Source organism: Colias philodice, chromosome 28 (assembly GCF_061535455.1).
Source record: "Colias philodice isolate Cphi_HAF_F1 chromosome 28, ilColPhil1 Martin Lab GWU primary, whole genome shotgun sequence".
Taxonomy (NCBI): domain Eukaryota; kingdom Metazoa; phylum Arthropoda; class Insecta; order Lepidoptera; family Pieridae; genus Colias; species Colias philodice.
Genome location: NC_143113.1, coordinates 3,658,287 through 3,677,959, shown reverse-complemented (window position 1 = coordinate 3,677,959; position 19,673 = coordinate 3,658,287). Strand labels below are relative to the sequence as shown.

At 32.1% G+C, this 19,673-nt stretch overlaps 1 protein-coding gene across 1 annotated transcript; it reads left to right on the top strand.

The window, feature by feature from the left end:
* The first annotated feature begins 1,171 nt into the window (after window positions 1-1,171).
* On the top strand, window positions 1,172-18,378 carry LOC149476278 (uncharacterized). Its single transcript, XM_089712339.1, has 4 exons — window positions 1,172-1,552; window positions 11,439-11,608; window positions 13,385-13,502; window positions 17,176-18,378. The coding sequence occupies exons 1-4, from the start codon at window positions 1,276-1,278 to the stop codon at window positions 17,310-17,312; spliced, it is 702 nt and encodes a 233-aa protein (XP_089568465.1). The 5' UTR covers window positions 1,172-1,275; the 3' UTR covers window positions 17,313-18,378.
* The last annotated feature ends 1,295 nt before the right edge of the window (window positions 18,379-19,673 follow it).

The window sequence follows — 19,673 nt, the reverse complement described above, 5'->3', positions numbered from 1 at the left end:
GTGAACCACGCGGGTGGAGATTGTCAATGCATAAATTATTATATTTTTACATTGTTAGCCTTTCCTTTTCACGGACATGTTATAAAATTGTGTAATATTTAGGTAAATACAGTAAATACCTCAGAAGAATAGTCAATAAATAAGTTCTGAATGTCAGTTCATGTTTTTTATTTTATTTTGAGCGTCATGTTTTTAATTTTATTTCTTTTGTAATTGTGTATAATAAAGTGTGAAGCTTATACTTAATACCGTTAAGGTTATTTTACAAACAGTACAACTTACCTACTTTTATATTATGTATTGCTAATATTTTAAATAACTATATAATATTGTTTGTAAGATATCAATAAAATACATGATCTACTGAACTTCAATAAAAATATTATGATTTTCACGAAAACAATTACGGAACGGAAATAATTCTACTAGTAATACTTACTTGTAGAATAGCAAGAAATTTCGAATTATGGATGAATGGTTAAAAACGTAAAAACAGCTGATTGTCGAATTAGATAGGCATTTATTACGCTACTTTTACCCTAGAAACACGCGAGTGAAGCCGAGGCCTCAATTTACCTTAAATATAAATAATTATTCCTAATTATTATGTCTTCCAAAAACTTCGAGACAACTAGATACTGTAGCTAACCTACTTTTTATCCTATTACAATAATCACCCACTTATTTAATTTGGTGAATGAACTCCGTTGACCTGCAGAACAACGGTACTCATTCACATCACTACGAATCTTGCTTGACGAGATATTCCTATTGGAATTAAATAAAAGGAAATGTGATAAATATTAATTACACCAAATATGTGTTATTAATGAAATACAATCTTCACGAAACTTTCTTCGTAACGATGATTGATAGGCAACTTTCAAATTTAGCATAACAAAAAAATAAACTCAGCTCCCAACACTTAAATGCAAAATTATTCTTTTCGTTCGTTCGTTATGTAAAGAAAACTAAAGGGGGCACTTTCGTCGTTTCCACAGTTTTCAAATCCGTTAACTTTAGTTACGGATATTCTTTGCGCATTTGGATCACGTCACCGGGATGCATGCTAAAAAGCGAAAGTTAAAAATCGCAGTTCTGTGTTGTCTGTATTATACCGTGTGTACTCGGCACAAGTCGAGGTCAGAGAAAGAAGAAATGGCGGGAAATGGGAATGCCCTGTCAGTTTTGACACGACGCCCGTAGCGAGATGACGTATGTGTTGTTGAGCGCCCCACAATATTTGTGTTATAAAATCCTTTCTTATATGCAACGATGGATATAAAAGATATTATAAAGTGGTTCATACCCTGTTTTCACGTTTTGCTACTGGCGGGTTCTAGAAAGATGAATTTGTGGTTGACTTTCCTTGGTTTGTTTTTACTTTTTTGTCCCAGTTACGCGGCAAAATTAAATAGTGCAAGTGACGTAGGTTTAAGTAATAGTTATTTGAATGCCAAAGTATTTAATATTAGTGAGAATAATTATAATTTAACGAGAAATAATTATGGGATGAATGAGGATAGATCCAGTATGCAGGATACCTCAGTTGGTAAGTAAATATTAAATAAATAGTAAATGTTGCGATTTTCGAACTCTATGGATTTGAAATAATAATCACATTAAATAATTGATATTAAATTATTTATATAATTAATAATAGTAATCATGTTTCTATTATCTTTAAGTAAAAAGGCTTTAAAATAAAATAAGGACAATCTTCAGATAGGTATTTCATTCGTAAAGTGACTCATGAAAACGAAAGTTGCAAAAATCTGTTAAATATTAATATTCTACGAAATTAGAAATCTTAAATTAGGGAAAAAGAGAAAAGAGGAAGGCAATTAATTTCTGATATTCAGAATTTATAGATTTTAATTTATCGCGTTTCATAATATCGACTACATTGATTCTATAAGTGTAAGATATTATCGAAAAGTGAAATATTTCACTTAGTTATCAAAAAGTTATTTAACTAACTGTCTTTCATGCTAAGTCTTTGCAAAGTAGTTGAATAAATAAAATATATTTGAGTTAGGTAAATATTAGGTATCTATGTAACAATATTTTCGTCTAGTCTGCTTATAGAATCGTTTACGAATTTTCTTTACCTTTTTTAATTTTCGCTTTTCATACAGATAAAAAATAGAATCAATTGATTTACATTAATTAATATATTGTATTCCGAGGGTTTTGATTAATTCACCACGGTGGCCCAGTGCGGGTTGGTAGATGTGACATGTCGATCTTTTTGTTCTGGAAAATTCTAGTTTCCTTATTAGTTAAAATAAATTTAGAAAGCAAGAAAGAAAAATTAATTTTACAAATTTATAAGAAAAATTATTTAATGATTTAAATTTCGCGTTGTCTTTCCTTTAAAAACCGCAAGACCTACTTGAATTTTTCTTCGGTATCGAACTATCGAACATTAAATTAGTGGTATTTTCGCTCTGATAATCTCAAATTATTATTAGAAAAGTCCAATTATAGGAACTTAATTTTTTTAGAAATGAGAATGCGCTTATTTTCTTGTCGGTGTACGAAAGTCGAAAACCACAGACATGTAAATTGTATATATTTATGTCTGTTACTAAAATTAATTACAAAATTATTTTAACAGGTGTATTTAAATTAAATTAAATTAACTAGATATTATTCAGGCTATTAACTATATTGGTTTCATAGTTTTTATTGTAAACTTAGATAATCCTACTATTTTAAAGGTATGTAAGAAAAAATATTTTATGATTTAAATTTCGCGTTCTTTCCATCGAGATAGAATGTACTACGTACTAGAGAGGCGATCGCTACTACACTCTCTTTAACACGAGCTAGAGGTAAGAATCACAAGTCTCTTTAGTCTGTGTCGGACTGTGCCCCCCGCTTGCCGCGTCAACACGTGTTATTGCTCTGTTCAAAATGCCTTCGTGTTTGCTTAGATATTGTTTTAACAGTTCCCATAATACAAACAAAGCCCGAGGAGTGACTTTTCACCAGTAAGTTTCCTTATTATGAGTAAGTCATGCATTTTACTAATATTGTTATCATTTTGCGAAAAATCACCACGCGTTCTGCGTTTCGCGCCATTTTTCATAGACTAACAGCACAGACGTGACACTATCGATGAGTCTGTTAAAAAAATGTAACTGGATTTTTTTAACTATGTATATACAATATCTACTAGGAAAGATTACCGTGGTGTAGTACCTAAATATTTATACTTTTACCCGACTACGCAAAGTAAAACGGTAGGTTATATTAAGTAATATTTATTTATTTACCTATTTTTATTTATTAAAAAAAGCCTAATCAATAGTTGTTCCAATAGGATTTATAAATTATTATGCACAACAATTACAAATAAACACAACATTCACAGAAACTAATACAGTAAAAGTTCCTTAATCGCGCTTCCTTTATTCGTGTTTTCACTATTCGCGGATTAAAAAAATGCGACCCAATTTCTATATTCACGACTAAAAATTTTTTTTATTCGCGGATTTAATAAGTAGGGTGAGATGGTCGACAATGAACCACCTAAATTTTCAAGAGCTGTAAATGTACTCCTCGACGTCCTAACTACATACTTTTTAGTTATATTTGTAGATAATATATCTGGTTACATTATGTAGTACTTTATTTTTGTTACAGTACAATAGCCACTAATGTTTTTATTTTTTTTTATTTTTTGAGAAATGATTCACTGTGTACACTCAATGGTACTCAATGAACCGGGGGGTTGGTACACAGTGAACCGTGTGTGCAAACAATGAACCATGTCAATAATTATAGCATTATAATGATAGAATTATAAAAAAATATAGTTAAATAAAACTCTCAAATTTATTTAAAGTACCTATTTATTTGAAGTAACAATCAAATATCTTTTTTTCTAAGAGTTATCGAAAAAATCGTAAACATTTATAAAATCAACTTTAAGTTTCTTCAAAATCAACAATTACCTAGGCTTTTACGTAGGCGTTATATACATACAAGACAACAAGTTCGTAAGTAATTTATAGAAATAACATTTAAAATATAATTTTCATAATCATTAATTAAGAAATCCGTAAATCTAAATGAGATCTTGTTTACAATAAGTAATTCTAATCAGTCATAGTTTCGTTGTATCACAATAATAATTTTCTTCAAACTTTTAAAACAAAAACATAAAAACAAAACGTTAATAACGCATGTTTAAAAGAGAGATAATATCAACGGGAAATCTGTAAGTAGTTTGACGAAATAATAGATAAATCAGGGTGCCTTTTTTTAAAGCCACGTAGCCAGTCCCTACCCGCCATTCCCCTTTCTTTCCAACTTATAGGGTATGCCAGTTTATTTATTTCCGCCATTTGCAAGGCGAGTTTTCTACACTCTTTGGTGTTTAAACCATAAAATTTGTTAGCACAATCAAGAATATAAGACTTAAGACTTGTATCTTGTTCCTCCGTGAATATTTTATTTACGCTATAATTTGGTTCCATCGAAGCAGACTCGTCTGTGTGTTGTCTGAATTTTATCACATATCTTCGCAGTGTTGGATATGGTATGTTGCTATCTCTTGCAGCCTTTCTTAAGCTCATACCGTTGAGATGTAAATCGACAGCAGCCTTCATTGCTTCAGGTAGGTGGGATCCTTTTTTCCTAGCAGATCTATCTAATTTTGTTCGGCCCATCCTGAAATTTTAATTTTTTTAGTGCTTGTAATACTAATACTTACAAAAAACTAATTTTCTGGCTAAGTAGATTGAGTAATAAGGCACTCTAAAGGTGGTACGCAATGAAACAAGGGTAGTAAACAAGGGTAGTACTCATTGAACCAGGGATGGTACTCAATGAATCACTGGTTCATTGTGTACTCTCTCAAGGTGGTTCATTTTGTACCACCCTATGCTTACAAACTTTGAGGTTATATAGCTACATGCATAAACACGTGGTGTTTAACGAAACTATCTTATGTAAAACCGCAAAAAACAACGAAATCATCAATACAATTGATATTTAGCTACTGTATATACAAATAAAATGAGACGAAATTTTACTTACGTTATTTTTATACAATTTTCGGCACGAAAACACCAAACACGGGCTCGCACAGCCTCCCGCGCCGCTAGCTCACTGTCGACTGGGGAAGGCGGGAGGGGCCTCAAAGGCGCTTACCTAATGCTAGTTTGCACCAAACGGCAACGTCACATTTCTGAATTATTTACATGGTTCACTCTGTACTGCTGGTTCATTGTTGACCACTCGACCCTACATACATAATAATAAAATTATTCCAATAGGTATCTTACCCAATATCCTTGTCAAATGGACTAATAAGAAAGTAAAATAGATCTTATAACAAGTTTGCCTAAAGTACATAATATTATGTTCTTAAATGATATCGCCGAGGCCTTTGACACAAGCCGCCTTTGTCGCAAGCCACCTCTGCAGCGATTGATGTTTTTGAGAATGTAAATAAACAGAATGGAAGCAACCTTATAACTCAATAAATAAAGTATATTTTTAAATGTAGTTCCGTTTATAGTAAAGTTACAAAAATTGTGATCGAGTAAGGGGGCGTCCATAAATTACGTGAGGTGTTTTTTAAAATTTTCTGCACCTCCCTCCCCCCCTGGTGAGAAGTCGTGAGAATTTATTCAACCCCTCCCCCATCCTCGAATCTCGCGTGAGATTTTTCAAAATGTGAGTTTCTTATACGTAAACGCCATCAACATTGAATCATCGTATCCATTTAAATTACATCATGAAGCAAAAACTGATAAAACTATTGATTACTACACAAAACGACAAAAGCTTAATAAATTGATATTATTTAAAGGAAATTAAAATACATAGTTTAATATAAAATACTCGTTTTATTAATTCCCTAGTATCAGTACCACCAGATAGTACCGAGTAAACAGATTGCACAATGTGTCGCATCTGCACGCATTGCTTAATCTTTGAACTTGAAGCCACGCCTCGCTCGTTCCACACGTACCCCACCACATCGGCCGCGCGCAATGTTTTTGTTTGGAATAACCCCTCTAGTAATATATCTCGATGGTTCTTTCCTTTAAAAACCGCAAGACCTACTTGAATTTTTCTTCGGTATTGAACATTAGATTAGTGGTATTTTCGCTCTGATACTTAATCTCAAATTATTATTAGAAAAGTCCAATTATAGGAACTTAATTTTTTAAGAAATGAGAATGCGCTTATTTTCTTGTCTGTGTACGAAAACCACAGACATAGTTAGTTATATTATGTCTGTGACGAAAATTAATTACAAAATTATTTTAACAGATGTATTTAAATTAAATTAAATTAACTAGATATTATTCAGGCTATTAACTATATTGGTTTCATAGTTTTTATTGTAAACTTAGATAATCCTACTACTATTATAAAGGCGAAAGTTTGTAAGTATGGATGTACCTATGGATGTTTGTTACTCTTTCACGCAAATACTACTGAACCGATTACAATGAAATTTAGCACACATATAGACGGTAACTTGGATTAACACATAGGATAGGTTTTATCCCGGAAATCCCACGGGAACGGGAACTATGCGGCTTTTCTTTGAAAACGCGGGCGAAGCCGCGGGCGGAAAGCTAGTAATTATTATAAAGCTTGTTTGAACACCCTAATTCAAGGAAATAAGGAGAAGAGATGGAAAAAATATGTGCTGGATAGTCCATTTAAAGAAGGTTATATCAAATATCTTAATATTTTATTATTACTACCGATTGCAATTGTTGATTGGACCAATACAGCAATTACGTAAAATATTAATTTGAGTCCAGACGAAGTTGCGTGTGGAAAAATTATACATCGAACACATCATAAATTAATTAGTTTTAAGTACCTATAATACCATATAAGTTGTAATACCCATTATTTCATATGGTGTAAAAAAAATAAACACCACCATAGTAAATGTTCTCAGGAAATGCATACAAACAGTCTGAAAATTAGCTTTTACTAAATCAGGCACACTTCTCGAACTACCTGAAATGTTTTTATCGACATCATTTTGCTTTTGAAAATGCTGTAAAATATTAAACTTAGAACAGATAATTATTTTTCTTTTGAAATATTACCGAAAAGCCGATACAAGAGAAGATATAGAGTTCAAGAAGTGTGCCTGATTTAGTAAAAGCTAATTTTCAGACTGTTTGTATGCATTTCCTGAGAACATTTACTATGGTGGTGTTTATTTTTTTTACACCATATGAAAGTAGAGATTTCAATGAATAAAAGGCACCCCAAGTTTTTGAAAAAAGCTGATATTTTGACGGATGACTTTTCGATTGAAAATTAGGTTGCTTTTTTGGTATTAATTCAAAATAAGGCGAAAAAATAAATATTTTCAACCAAATAAATTACAGTGTATTTGGGACATAATAAAGTAAGTTTCCTCCAAATTTCGTAGAAAAAAAATAAATTTTGAAGTAGATAGAAATAAAAGACCAAAAACTTGGTTTTTTGAATTTTTCACCTAAATTTTTAGGTTATGTGAAAAAATTGTGAATACAAAAGTTGTAGAACTTTTAATTACCTACAACTTTGCCATTGAACTTTTTTCTATAGGACTTGTAGTTTTGTCGGAAATCGAGAGAAACCATTTTTTTCTCTTAAAAGCTCCCCCCTCCCGCTTCCCGAACTCGGATTGACCGTAATTTATTTTTCCTTACATTTTTATCATATTCCCCTCCTTTTCTAATGGGTTTCATCCGACTGCGATTTTTTTTATCTTTTCATTATTTTCAAAGGCTTCTACCCCAGTCTACTAGGACAGCTTATGTGATGTAACAAATGACAAATATAAGAAACTAGCGGTCCGCCCCGGCTTCGCCCGTGGTACATATTTCGCAATAAAAAGTGGCCTATGTCCTTTCTCGGGTATCAAAATATCTCTATACCAAATTTCATGCAAATTGGTTCAGTAGTTAAGGCGTGATTGAGTAACAGATAGACAGACAGAGTTACTTTCTCATTTATAATATTAGTATGGATAATAGATGTACATATATACATCTATACTAATACATATTATAAAGCTGAAGAGTTTGTTTGTTTGTTTAAAGCGCTAATCTCAGGAACTACTACTGGTCCGCTTTGAAAAATTATTTCGGTGGTAGAAAGCCCAATTATCGAGGAAGGCTATAAGCTATAGGCATATCATTACGCTAAGACCAATAGGAGCAGAGCAATGCGGGTGAAACCGCGGGGAACAGCTAGTTAAAAATAGAAAAATAATAAAAACTGTTCTGCAGAAAATCGTTTCGGAATTGGAGAAGCTTCGGCACCAATACCGTGACACATACACGTAAACACAGAACAATTTTTAAGACTTTATAAAAAAGTTTGACAATTGAGTTTTTCCCCCATAAGAAAATATCAATACGTTATTAGGGTCTCTCAATGCCCTAGATTTCTACACATTGAGATCACGCGTCACCTTAATAGCAGCAAAACAGCCATTTCTGAATAAGATTTCTTATAATATTATTCGTGCAAATCACTTGAGAGAAATTCGATCAAATACCTACGCGATTATAGAAAATTACATGTTCTAGTAAAAAGTTCAATCGGAGTTTGTTTAGCAATTTTGTAGTGAATTATTCTAATACATACGTGTAGGTAAGCTGTAAGCTAAATGGATAAAACATTTGAACAGGTTTTATTTATTTGTTATAGTTACGTACATATTAATCAAAATTAAGGTGCTCTATATAAAATGTAGAAACAGGTAAAATTTAGTTATTCGTTTATCTATTTCGTCAAATCTTACTCAAATTAGTTCAGCCAATAAGTACGTAGAGTGCACACGCAAATACATACACAAGTTTCACACAATAACATTAAAATTTAAAAGGATATCCGAATGTCTTATTTGCAATATTTGTTATCAGTACACATTATCTACGCTTGCATAACATCCAGGAAGAAAAGTGTAAATAAACATAGACTATTATGTAATAATATGTAAATAGTTCATTGAAATGTTACATTTTTTAGGCCTAACCTCGAGTTTTTTAGAGGACGCAATTTTGTTTTTTTGATATGTAGGGGGGTCAGTATGAAGCTAAAACCAAGTTTGTGGGGTCGCCACCCTTGTCCCACGGCCGCCATCTTGAAAATAGCGGTTGGAATGGTTTTTACGATATATCTCTTAAACTACTTATTTGATGAAAAACATTGAATAACATTATTTGTTGCAAATTAAATTCTCTACAACTTTAGTCCAGTAACTTTTTGTCGTAGAACTATAAATAAAAAAGTTATAAGCGAAAATGTTCAGAAATTAGAGATGTTTATATTTTTCAATAAAACTTTTTTTTATAATTTTACGAAGAAATGATATCAGACCATTTTTGTAGATTGTTTTTCGAGGAACAACTTTTACCTACAACATTTTTTCATTACGTCAATAGCTAAGGTTTTACAGCGCTCCGAAGTGAGTACTACTTTTCAGTACTCTGATCTATAGTATACTTATATTATGTAAAGAAAACCACGTAAATTATCCGCTAGTTATTAGCTGTGCCCGCGGTTTTACCCGAATTACTCCTATCCTTAGCCTTAGCGTGATGATATATACCTAGCCTTCCTTGATAAATGGGCTATCCAACATCGAAATAATTTTTCAAATCGGACCAGTGGTTCGTGAGATTAGCGCATCAAACAAACAAACTGTTCAGTTCTATAATATTATTGTAAAGATACGCTATAAGCACTGTTTTAATTGGTGAAGAAAACATGAACTAGAACAAAATATATTTCGTCATAATATTATATCAACCAACGTCCAACTCCTACTCTAGTTTTAATATTTACTAGATTTCCGCCCGCGGCTTCGCCCGCGTTTGCAAAGGAAAACCCGCATAGTTCCCGTTCCCATGGGATTTCCGGGATAAAAACTATCCTATGTGTTAATCCAAGTTACCCTCTATATGTGTGCTAAATTTCATTGTAATCGTTTCAGTAGTTTTTACGTGAAAGAGTAACAAACATCCATACATCCATACATCCATACATCCATACATCCATACATCCATACATCCATACATCCATACATCCATACATCCTTACAAACTTTCGCCTTTATAATATATATTAGATTAGATTTTCCCTATAGTTAGAAAGATTTTAATAAAATAGTTTTACTTCGAGGTTGGTTCTAACTTCTAATGAATAACAATTAGAAAACCTATTCAAGTAATCAATATTCTTATTTGTGCAGCCTTGTTAGATTACTGTCATGGAAAATTTTAATCAAAAATGTTGTGTGGTTTTATGAAACCACGGTAAAAGTGAAACTGTTCGAACGGTTCCGAACACTGCTTTGTGTAGCGCATGTCGCGTGACGGTCGATACACGCGACATGCGCTACACAGACCAAAAAGTTTGAGACGATGTAATAAAAGTTTCACTTTAAAAAATAAAATAATAAATGTGGAAAAGGCAACATTTAAAAACACTTGGTTTTATAATTTATTTGAATACATGCATTAAAAGAATTAAATGAAATCGCAGTTTTGCTTTTTTGTTCTACGTATTTTTTGTGTTTTGTTATTTACATGTAACGTCTGTGAACAAGTTAAAAAAAACGTAGGCTTTTCTCAATTCCTAATGTATTTTTGTATATAAGATATAATTTTGATACAACACAAAATTTAAATAATAATATAATCTCCTGGACTGGACTGGCTGATAATTTGTCCGCCCGACTACCAAAAACTTAATCCTGCAGCGTCACATCAAAACTTCATTTGTAAAATTCTCAAAAACTGTAAAAGTCCCTTAACACTGGTCCCTGGTGGAAACGGGTTCAACAAAGATACGTTTTTAATCTTCTTCTTATATCTTATATATAAAATTCTCGTGTCACAATGTTAGTCTGCATACTCCTCCGAAACGGGTGGACCGATTCTCATGAAATTTTCTGTGCATATCGGGTAAGTCTGAGAATCGGCCAACATCTATTTTTCATATGTACCACGGGCGAAGCCGGGGCGGACCGCTAGTATAAATAATAAAATTTTCGTGTCACAATGTTAGTCTGCATACTCCTCCGAAACGGGTGGACCGATTCTCATGAAATTTTCTGTGCATATCGGGTAAGTCTGAGAATCGGCCAACATCTATTTTTCATATGTACCACGGGCGAAGCCGGGGCGGACCGCTAGTTTTTATATAGAAGGATGCGTGCTATGTGCAGAGCGGAGCCTACTATCGATACATCGCATAAATTGAGCTGCGCATCTTCACATCTTACTCGCATCGCTACATAGCTTAGTATCAGTGGAAACAGTCACATAGTTTAATATAACTATTACATTTAGAGCATAGCTGCTCTCGCATCTCTGATGGAAAAGCACCCTTATACTGCTTTAGAACACAACCCTCTCGATCTCACATTCATCTTGTATACTTTTCAGGTCGTACCTTCGGGCGTCCCTTCAAGAAAATGATCCAGGCGTTCATACCACTAGCATTCCAAATGGGCGCCGCATCCACGTGGGCAGTGGTGGCCGCTCTAGTGGGAGTCAAAACGTTAGCAGTTACACTGTTTATATTGAAGCTGCTGTTGATCGCTGGCGCTGCTAAGGTAGAGTTACAGGAGTTTATAATTTACAATCTGTATATTCATAGCTTAGGCCGCCTGTCCATCGGCAAGAAAACTTCCGCAAGAAATGTCCGACAGTCTGTCTGACAGAAGCTTGCAAGTCTAATTCCGCGTTTCCATCTGCAAGTAGACTTGCAAGCTGCTGTCAGACAGACTGTCGGACATTTCTTGCGGAAGTTTACTTGCAGATGGAAAGGCGGCCTTACTACCAACTAAGGACGTTACATTCGTACAAATACCTACTAGTATAGTAAATATATGTGGTGCAAATACGCAAATTCACAAATCTAAACAGTGAAGTCATGTGTAGTGGGGTAAGGGGCAGATGCATTATGCATACATCTGTTTCACGATTCTTTAGGGACAAGTAGGTAAACAGCCTTCTGTGTCCTGCCAGACCGAGGCATTTTTTTTCTTGCCTACCGGTAATCGAAACCAAGACCTCTCGGTTCTACGCTCACGCGTCAACCACGGTACCAAGGAGGCGGTCAAACTCACAAGTGTAGGACATTAGCAAATATTTATCCCCTGCATTAGCGCAAACATTCGTGCATTGTACGAATGTTTACACGCAATTGACCCAGATAAGAAGTCCGTCATTTTTTTTTCATTAGTATATAAACGAGCTTTTCATGTAATTTGTCTTTCAAATATACATATACAAAATATAGGTACCTACGTAGTAAATAAGCATATTAAGGAAGATGAAAATCCATGGAATGTTGGCGCTCAAAAACCAAGTCGAAAACACATTCTTTGACGTGACAGTGTATGAAATTAAAATGTAAAATGGACACGTTTTAAGCGCGTCACACACGGTGAAGATACTATAATATTTTATCTTAAGATACTGCAATATTTCTTTTTGTCATTGCGTACTTTAGACCCCTGTAGAACCGCCATCTTGTTACAAATGACCCGAAATTTTGTGGGTATATTATAAGGTGGGTAGAATATAAAATATTACAGTATCTTAAGATAAAATATTATAGTATCTTCACCGTGTGTGACGCGCTTTAAACTACCAATACCTACAAAAAAGTAATAATAACATTCTATGAGTCAGTGAAAGCTGCTTTCACGCGTAACAAAGTATATGTAAAATGGACAAAGATTAAAATTTACAAGGTCATGGTCGTTTTTGGCTATTTACAAGTTTATAATAATATTGACGGAGGCAGTCGTGGATTGTAAATGTATGTACAGTGTACACAAGCCAAAGACATAACCTTTGTGTCAATGACGAACTTACAAGAACAAAGTTAATATTTAGGTTATATAAAAAAAATGAGCTCCGTATAATTTTAAAATGTCCAGCTTTGTCTTGGTTTAAATGGAATAATGACATTAACACCAATATAAAAAAAATCGTATTTGAAATTGGTTCAGACGTCTGTCTATACATAGGTATACATATATGTATTCAATTTCTGAATATAGCCTTTGTCATTCAGGACGAATATTTAAAGTGCATTTGATTAAATTAGATTAAAAATTAAGAAAATTATTCCCGAGTGGCATATTCTTTTATTTTCTACTTTTTATCCTGGAAAAACCCGGACAAAACTAGATTGAAAGGCCATTAATAAAACTATTAGCACATATTATTGTAATACTGTGCTATTAGTATAGTAGATATTATATTATGTGTTCAAACCATGGTTCAAACTATCCATACTATAATCCTATGTTAACTAACTCTCCTATACAAAATCATATTATACCATTTATTCTTAAAAACATTTTCTTAAATTTCAGATTGGCGCGCTTTTCGCGTCCAAATCTCACCACAGCTCTGGCTGGGAACATCCACATCAGAAAGAAATACATTTACACATACATAACGGACAACATGGGGAAGAACAAATACCTATATGTAAGTATTAACACAGACTTATAATAATATACTACGTATACAAGTATTAGGTATTAATTGTATTAACCTTTTATTGAAGTGAAAAGTGAAACTTCTTTATCGGGTTTGGAAAAAAATTTAATGTAACATTTTTTCGTTACGCGCCATCTTGTTTTTATCCCTACCACGCTAGATTCGACGTATTTCTGTAAAGTTGCATAATATAGTAAATTATTTTTTTTTAAATAAGGTCATAAAGAAGTTCCACTTCTTACGTGTGTACACTAGTACACGCACACATTTATTTTTTTAATTAACACACTGTATAATGAATGTTTAGTAAAAAATTTTCTAATATAATCGGCATAAACGGTCTATCGTATGTGTTAATCCAAGTTACCCTCTATATGTGTGCTAAATTTCATTGTAATCGGTTCAGTAGTATTTGCGTGAAAGAGTAACAAACATACATACATACACATACATCCATCCTCACAAACTTTCGCATAGGATAAGATGAAATATTTTACCACATCAAAATGGGTTAAAGTATTTCCGTATAACGACATCTAGTGTCAAGTAGAACACACTATTACTTCATTACATATTGTTTATTTTAGTACAATCAAAATCCGCTAGATGGCGTTAAAACAAATAAAAATATTATCATAATAATTCCAATAAATATGTAGTATTATTTAATTATAATAATATAAATATGATTCGATACAATTAATAAATTGATTATCAAATAAATATCTAATGATTTATTATATAGTAGATATTCATATTTGAATTTTGTAGTTACAGCTATTGATCACTAGATGTCGCTTTTTTAAAAGAGACATTATTATCGTTAGTAAAATAACTTCTTGGTTCGAACCAAGTGAATAGAAAAATTAAACATTGTTTCGTTTTTGCCCTTTTTTCATATTTTAAGTACCATATTAATAGTTATTTTATACAATAGAAAAAATAACTTGAATACGGCGTACCTACTAGGTAAATTTCTTTGCTCAAAATCATCAAGTGTCATAACTAAGGAATCGATTTAATTTTTTACTTGTTTTTTACACATCAATATTTGGAAAAAGCTATACTACGACTACTGTGTGATAAATGATAATAGCTTAAATAAATTTTCTGTATGTTTGTTCACTTCATTAAATTAATTATGAAATCAAAAATATAGCGTTCATGAAGGAAAATTATTTGTGTATTTAACATAATTTTTTTTTAATATATTGGGTATCTGTTGCATGGCCAAACCGCACTACCAATTTTGATGAAATTTGGATAAAAAGTATATGTCTCAATAAGCTGCATTTTTGTTTGAAACATCTACCCTTAAAATATAAGGGGAATTATAAAACGAGCGAACAAAAAAAAACTTTGCGACTGATGATGACATACTGTTTTAATAACTTGAGCGGTATGAATTTGACTAAGCGAAAAATTAACTAAACTGACGACGAATATTGATTTATAATAAAATCCAGAACGAGCTTACAAAAAGTGGATTGTGATAAATCCATTTCAGATATTAAAATTTTATCCGAGCGACTTCATTACTAAGTGAGCGACTGGAAATACAGAGAGTGCAACTTCAATATTAAGATAGATTCGATTTTTCTAAGTGAGGTTATACTTAGCGAACTACTAAAAAGTTCACTTTGAGCAAAGTTTTGTAAGCTGCTTTATTAATGATTATTGGTTACTGATATTCTATTTGAGGGCTTATGTTTTTTATTTTGATACGCTTTTTTAATAAAAACTACAGATTTTTAAATTCGCGCGAATTCGAATGGGGGCGGGGCGACGAATCGTTGCAGTCAGGTGAGTTGGGGGTTGGTTTTTTTTTTAGTTGACTGAAGCGTCTTATTTTATTTTTTGTTCATTTGATTGAAATAAATGCATGCATATTACTTTATTTTTACGGAGTACATTGTTCTAATTGGCTCGTCTTTAGTACCTTTACGTTTCGCTAGAGCGTTTATTTTTTTTTAAGTTATAGTTCTAAGTTTGTTAATTAATTTTGGAAAGTTTCAACTTGCGGAAACCATTACTTTTCAAGATATAATTTTAAGAAATTCAGAAAATTTGGTTATTATTTACGTCGTTTTTGACATCTGACGTTTCGTTCACTGTAACTAATGACTGATTCCTTTAATAAATGTGTTTTTACGGTTAATATAAAAGCGCAAATTGAACAATTTTGTATTAAATCAAAAATATGATATAAATATGTATATTTTACTTTACAAATCTAATACGGTAAATATCAAATCTAAAAAAAATACATATATGCAATAACGAAACGTGAGCCCATTTTGTGTGGCGAGTGCCAAAAGCGACTTCAGGGTGATTCCCACTCAACCAAAAAAAACTACGTAGGTTAAAAACTATAAAACTTTTATTCTTAATATTCAAATAGGTAGCGAGGAGCGAAGCGACGAGCGTGTTAGGTTAACTCTTGAACTGCCGCACGAGCCGAGCGAGCGAAGCGAGCATACCGCGGCAGCGGCCGGCGAGTGCCAGAAGCGACTTAAGGGCGATTCTCAAAATAATTTTCATTCTCGATTTTCACAAAAACTACGCATTTTCGTAGAAAAAGAAAAGCAGTTTATTTTGAAAAGTCACTACCCGCTATCGATTAGACACCTCAAAATAATGATCACGAGTCGTAGTGTTAGGTTGACATGAGAACCAAAGATAGGAGCCCCAAAGGGGCTCCGTCGACTGCTCGTTTGTATGTATTTTATACTGGGCTGGTACTAGGTAGAGAACCTAGCACAATTGAATACATACGAATAGGTATGGTTAGAAAATTAATAGTATTCCTAACCTCAAAAACACATTTAACAAAAAAAAAACTCGAAAACTATGTATTTCCGCAACTTCCCCCCTTCCGGGGGGGATATATAATCCCCCTCCCCTCCCCCTCAACCCCGAAAAAAAAAGTAATTATACAAATGTCCTTCCTTTTAATTACCCTTATATTTCAATAATAAAATTTCTCAACTAATAGAATAGTGTTTCTTCAAATAGTTATTTCATATTATTTTTATTTTTTAAATGTGAGCTCATTATACTCTGCTCATTAGTGTATTTTTCAAAGTGGTTTTTGTATTCGAAACACTTCATTTAAGATAAAATGCCGCTCAGTATAAAAAATACATTTGCCAAATATTGAAAAAAATGCAGGACGTAACGTTGACACTCAAACAAATATTAGGTCGCTCAAATATTATGAAGCTGCTCATTTTGTATTTTAAGTAACTCAAATTAATGTTTGTAAGTTGCTGTTCTGTTGATTTCTTGTCACTCGCAGTCAGTCGCTCACTTAGTAATTCTATAACCCAAATTAATTAATTTTGACACTTAGAACTGTAATTTACAGTCACTCGTTTTATTGCTACCCAAAATATAATATTATCTACGTATAAATAGGGAATGAAAGTTTATTGGTGGGGTATATCAAGCCTTGAAGGCTCGTAGTATAAATGAAACAACTTTTTCAATAGATGTCTTTTATTAAACCGAAATTTATAACAATATTTACAATTACATGTTATTTTTCTTAAAAATAATTACATAACACAAACATATTACATAAGAAAGTATAAAACGCAGTTCAAATAAACATAATAATTTAAATATACCTTATAAAAATGATTTTATTTTTATTTTTCAGCCCCCTGGAGCAGAGAAGGCCAGGGTACTGACGCGAAGAATGTAAACGTCGTGTATGAGCAATATGGCGGACCGCAAACTATCAGTACTCCGTATGGACATTATATGAAAATAGAACCGGCTAATCGTGTACAATAATAAAGAAAATATAGTATTTTGTGTTTGATTTTACGAATTTATATTTAGAAATTAAAGACCTTTTAGGGGTTTTTTTATTTGTGAATGTGACCACGCTCGCTGTAATAATATATATAATGAAAAAATTATGTGTTTGTTGCGACTCATCTCCGAAACAGTAGGACCGTTTTTTTGTCCGAATTTTGGTATGTAAATAGGATAATATGGAGGGAACTTTGGCGGCTTTCATCTTGCTGGAATAATATATTAGGTGTCCTAAAATAATTCTTAAGAAATAATTAGACGTATAAGTTTTATTATTTATTGTATTGTTGAAATCATTTGTTTAAGAATTGTTAAATTATAATTATTTCTAAACGAATAATGTAAATAACTTATTAAATTAAAGTTACCAATATTTTGTTAATAAAAAAGTATTAAGTTATTAAGTATTTAAAAAATAACTAATAGGGTGATTGTTATAAAAAGAATAAATTATTTAAAAAAAAATGTGTGTGAAATAACTAGTGTACACACGTAAGAAGTGAAACTTCTTTATGACTTTATTTTTCAAAAAATAATTTACTATATTTTGCAACTTTACAGAAATACGTCGAATCACGCGTGGTAGGGATAAGAAAAAGATGGCGTGTAACGGAAAAATATGTCACGCGTAACGAAAAAATGTTACACAAAATTTTTTTCCAACCCCGATAAAGAAGTTTCACTTCAATTATTAATTTAAGACCTAGACTTTATGTAATATACTTAAAATTATACAATTTGAATGTATATAAATAACTCATTGAAAATATAGTGTACTTAAGCTTTTGTGTGTTCTTTTTTCTACAGTCTGAGTTGTTGTATCTTGTATTTTTTATTCAATGAATGAGGGTTTTGAATTAATATTATATTATTTTAATTCTAACGCCTTCAATGATTGGGAATATCTTTCTTTTAGACTCATATAAATTGTATAGTTTAGACTGAAAATTATGGTTACACTAAGTATATGTACAATAATTGTACATGATAATAACATTGTAATATATCAATCGTTTTGTGAAATAAATGAACCAAACTATTACATATTTTTGTTTTTATTTATAACTCCTGAACTCCTGTCTCCTTTCCTTATTAATTTAGATTTTCCTTATTATAATTATTTCTTTTTGGAATGAGAATTACCGAAAAACGCATGGCTATCTTGAAAACGATTATTCTCATTTTGTTAATTTTCAACAGGATTAAAATGAAATTATTTATTATTAATTTATTAGTATGCATGATTCATCTAGTTTAGATATCTTTAGTTTAAAATAGTGGATCTGGGTTCGATTCCCACTGGAGCCACGCAAAGAAAATCTATAAATAATTCATAAAAACAGATATACAAGGGGGCAATAAGAAAAATATGCAGAAATATACAACATAGTCGAGTAGTGTAAGAATGTAAGTACCTAAAACTTATATCTACTGATCATCATCATCATCACTACATAGTATAAAACAAAGTCGCTTTCTCTGTCCCTATTTCCCTATTCCCTTTGTAATAGATAGAGTGATTCAAGAGGAAGGTTTTAGTATATAATTTATTCGGTTTTAGACAAAGCGGGCGAAGCCGCGGGCGGTAAGCTAGTCTTTGAAATAAAATCATAAACATAACGTTGCAACGAAGTCTGTTCGCGATAAACTTAACTACTGCACTTATTTTCATTCTATTATCACAAATCTATAGCCCAAAGTAACTAGTTAGTACAAACATAATTAATTTAGATGAATCAATAAATCACTAATTAAGTTCAATGAAATTCCTTGCTATGATGTAAGAAGTCAGAAATACAAGTCATGATTGATGAGTCTTATCTCAATTCACGGAAAGTCCATAAAATTTGCATTTATTACATTTTATTGATTATTACCAAAATCGGTTATTACACAATACATAAATTAACTTTAGGCTAGTGCAAATATTAAGCTTTGCAACATAATTTGTTTAATGTAGAAGACAATGTAAAAAAATGAAAAAGAGATTACGTTCGATCTGAAATCGGGGAGTGCAGGAGGGTTTCTCTTCCTTTGCCATCGGTTTCAACCTACTGTAAATTTACTACAGCTTTTAAGCACGATATCTGATGTGTAGAGACAGCAACAGGCGCATGTTTTTTCAGTTTTGAAACCTGAAAATCGCCAGTGAAGTGAATCATAGTAATTTTTAGAACTAATATTTTAAACGAAGAAGTGTTATTATTTTTATGTCTTTCATTCACGTCGTAAAGGAGCTATTGGTATCATATTTTTTACCGCAAATATCTAATTCCCTTGGGAAAAACCAGTTCAATGGAAATGATGCGTATTTTGAGTCTCTCCGAAATTTATTTA

What these genes read in the sequence shown, in the direction of transcription:
- LOC149476278 (XM_089712339.1), top strand. Translation starts at nt 1,276, where the DNA reads ATGGATATAAAAGATATTATAAAGTGGTTCATACCCTGTTTTCACGTT. An exon ending in TATGCAGGATACCTCAGTTG is followed by an intron (nt 1,553 to 11,438) that starts GTAAGTAAATAT and finishes TATACTTTTCAG; the next exon opens with GTCGTACCTTCGGGCGTCCC. An exon ending in GGAAGAACAAATACCTATAT is followed by an intron (nt 13,503 to 17,175) that starts GTAAGTATTAAC and finishes TTTATTTTTCAG; the next exon opens with CCCCCTGGAGCAGAGAAGGC.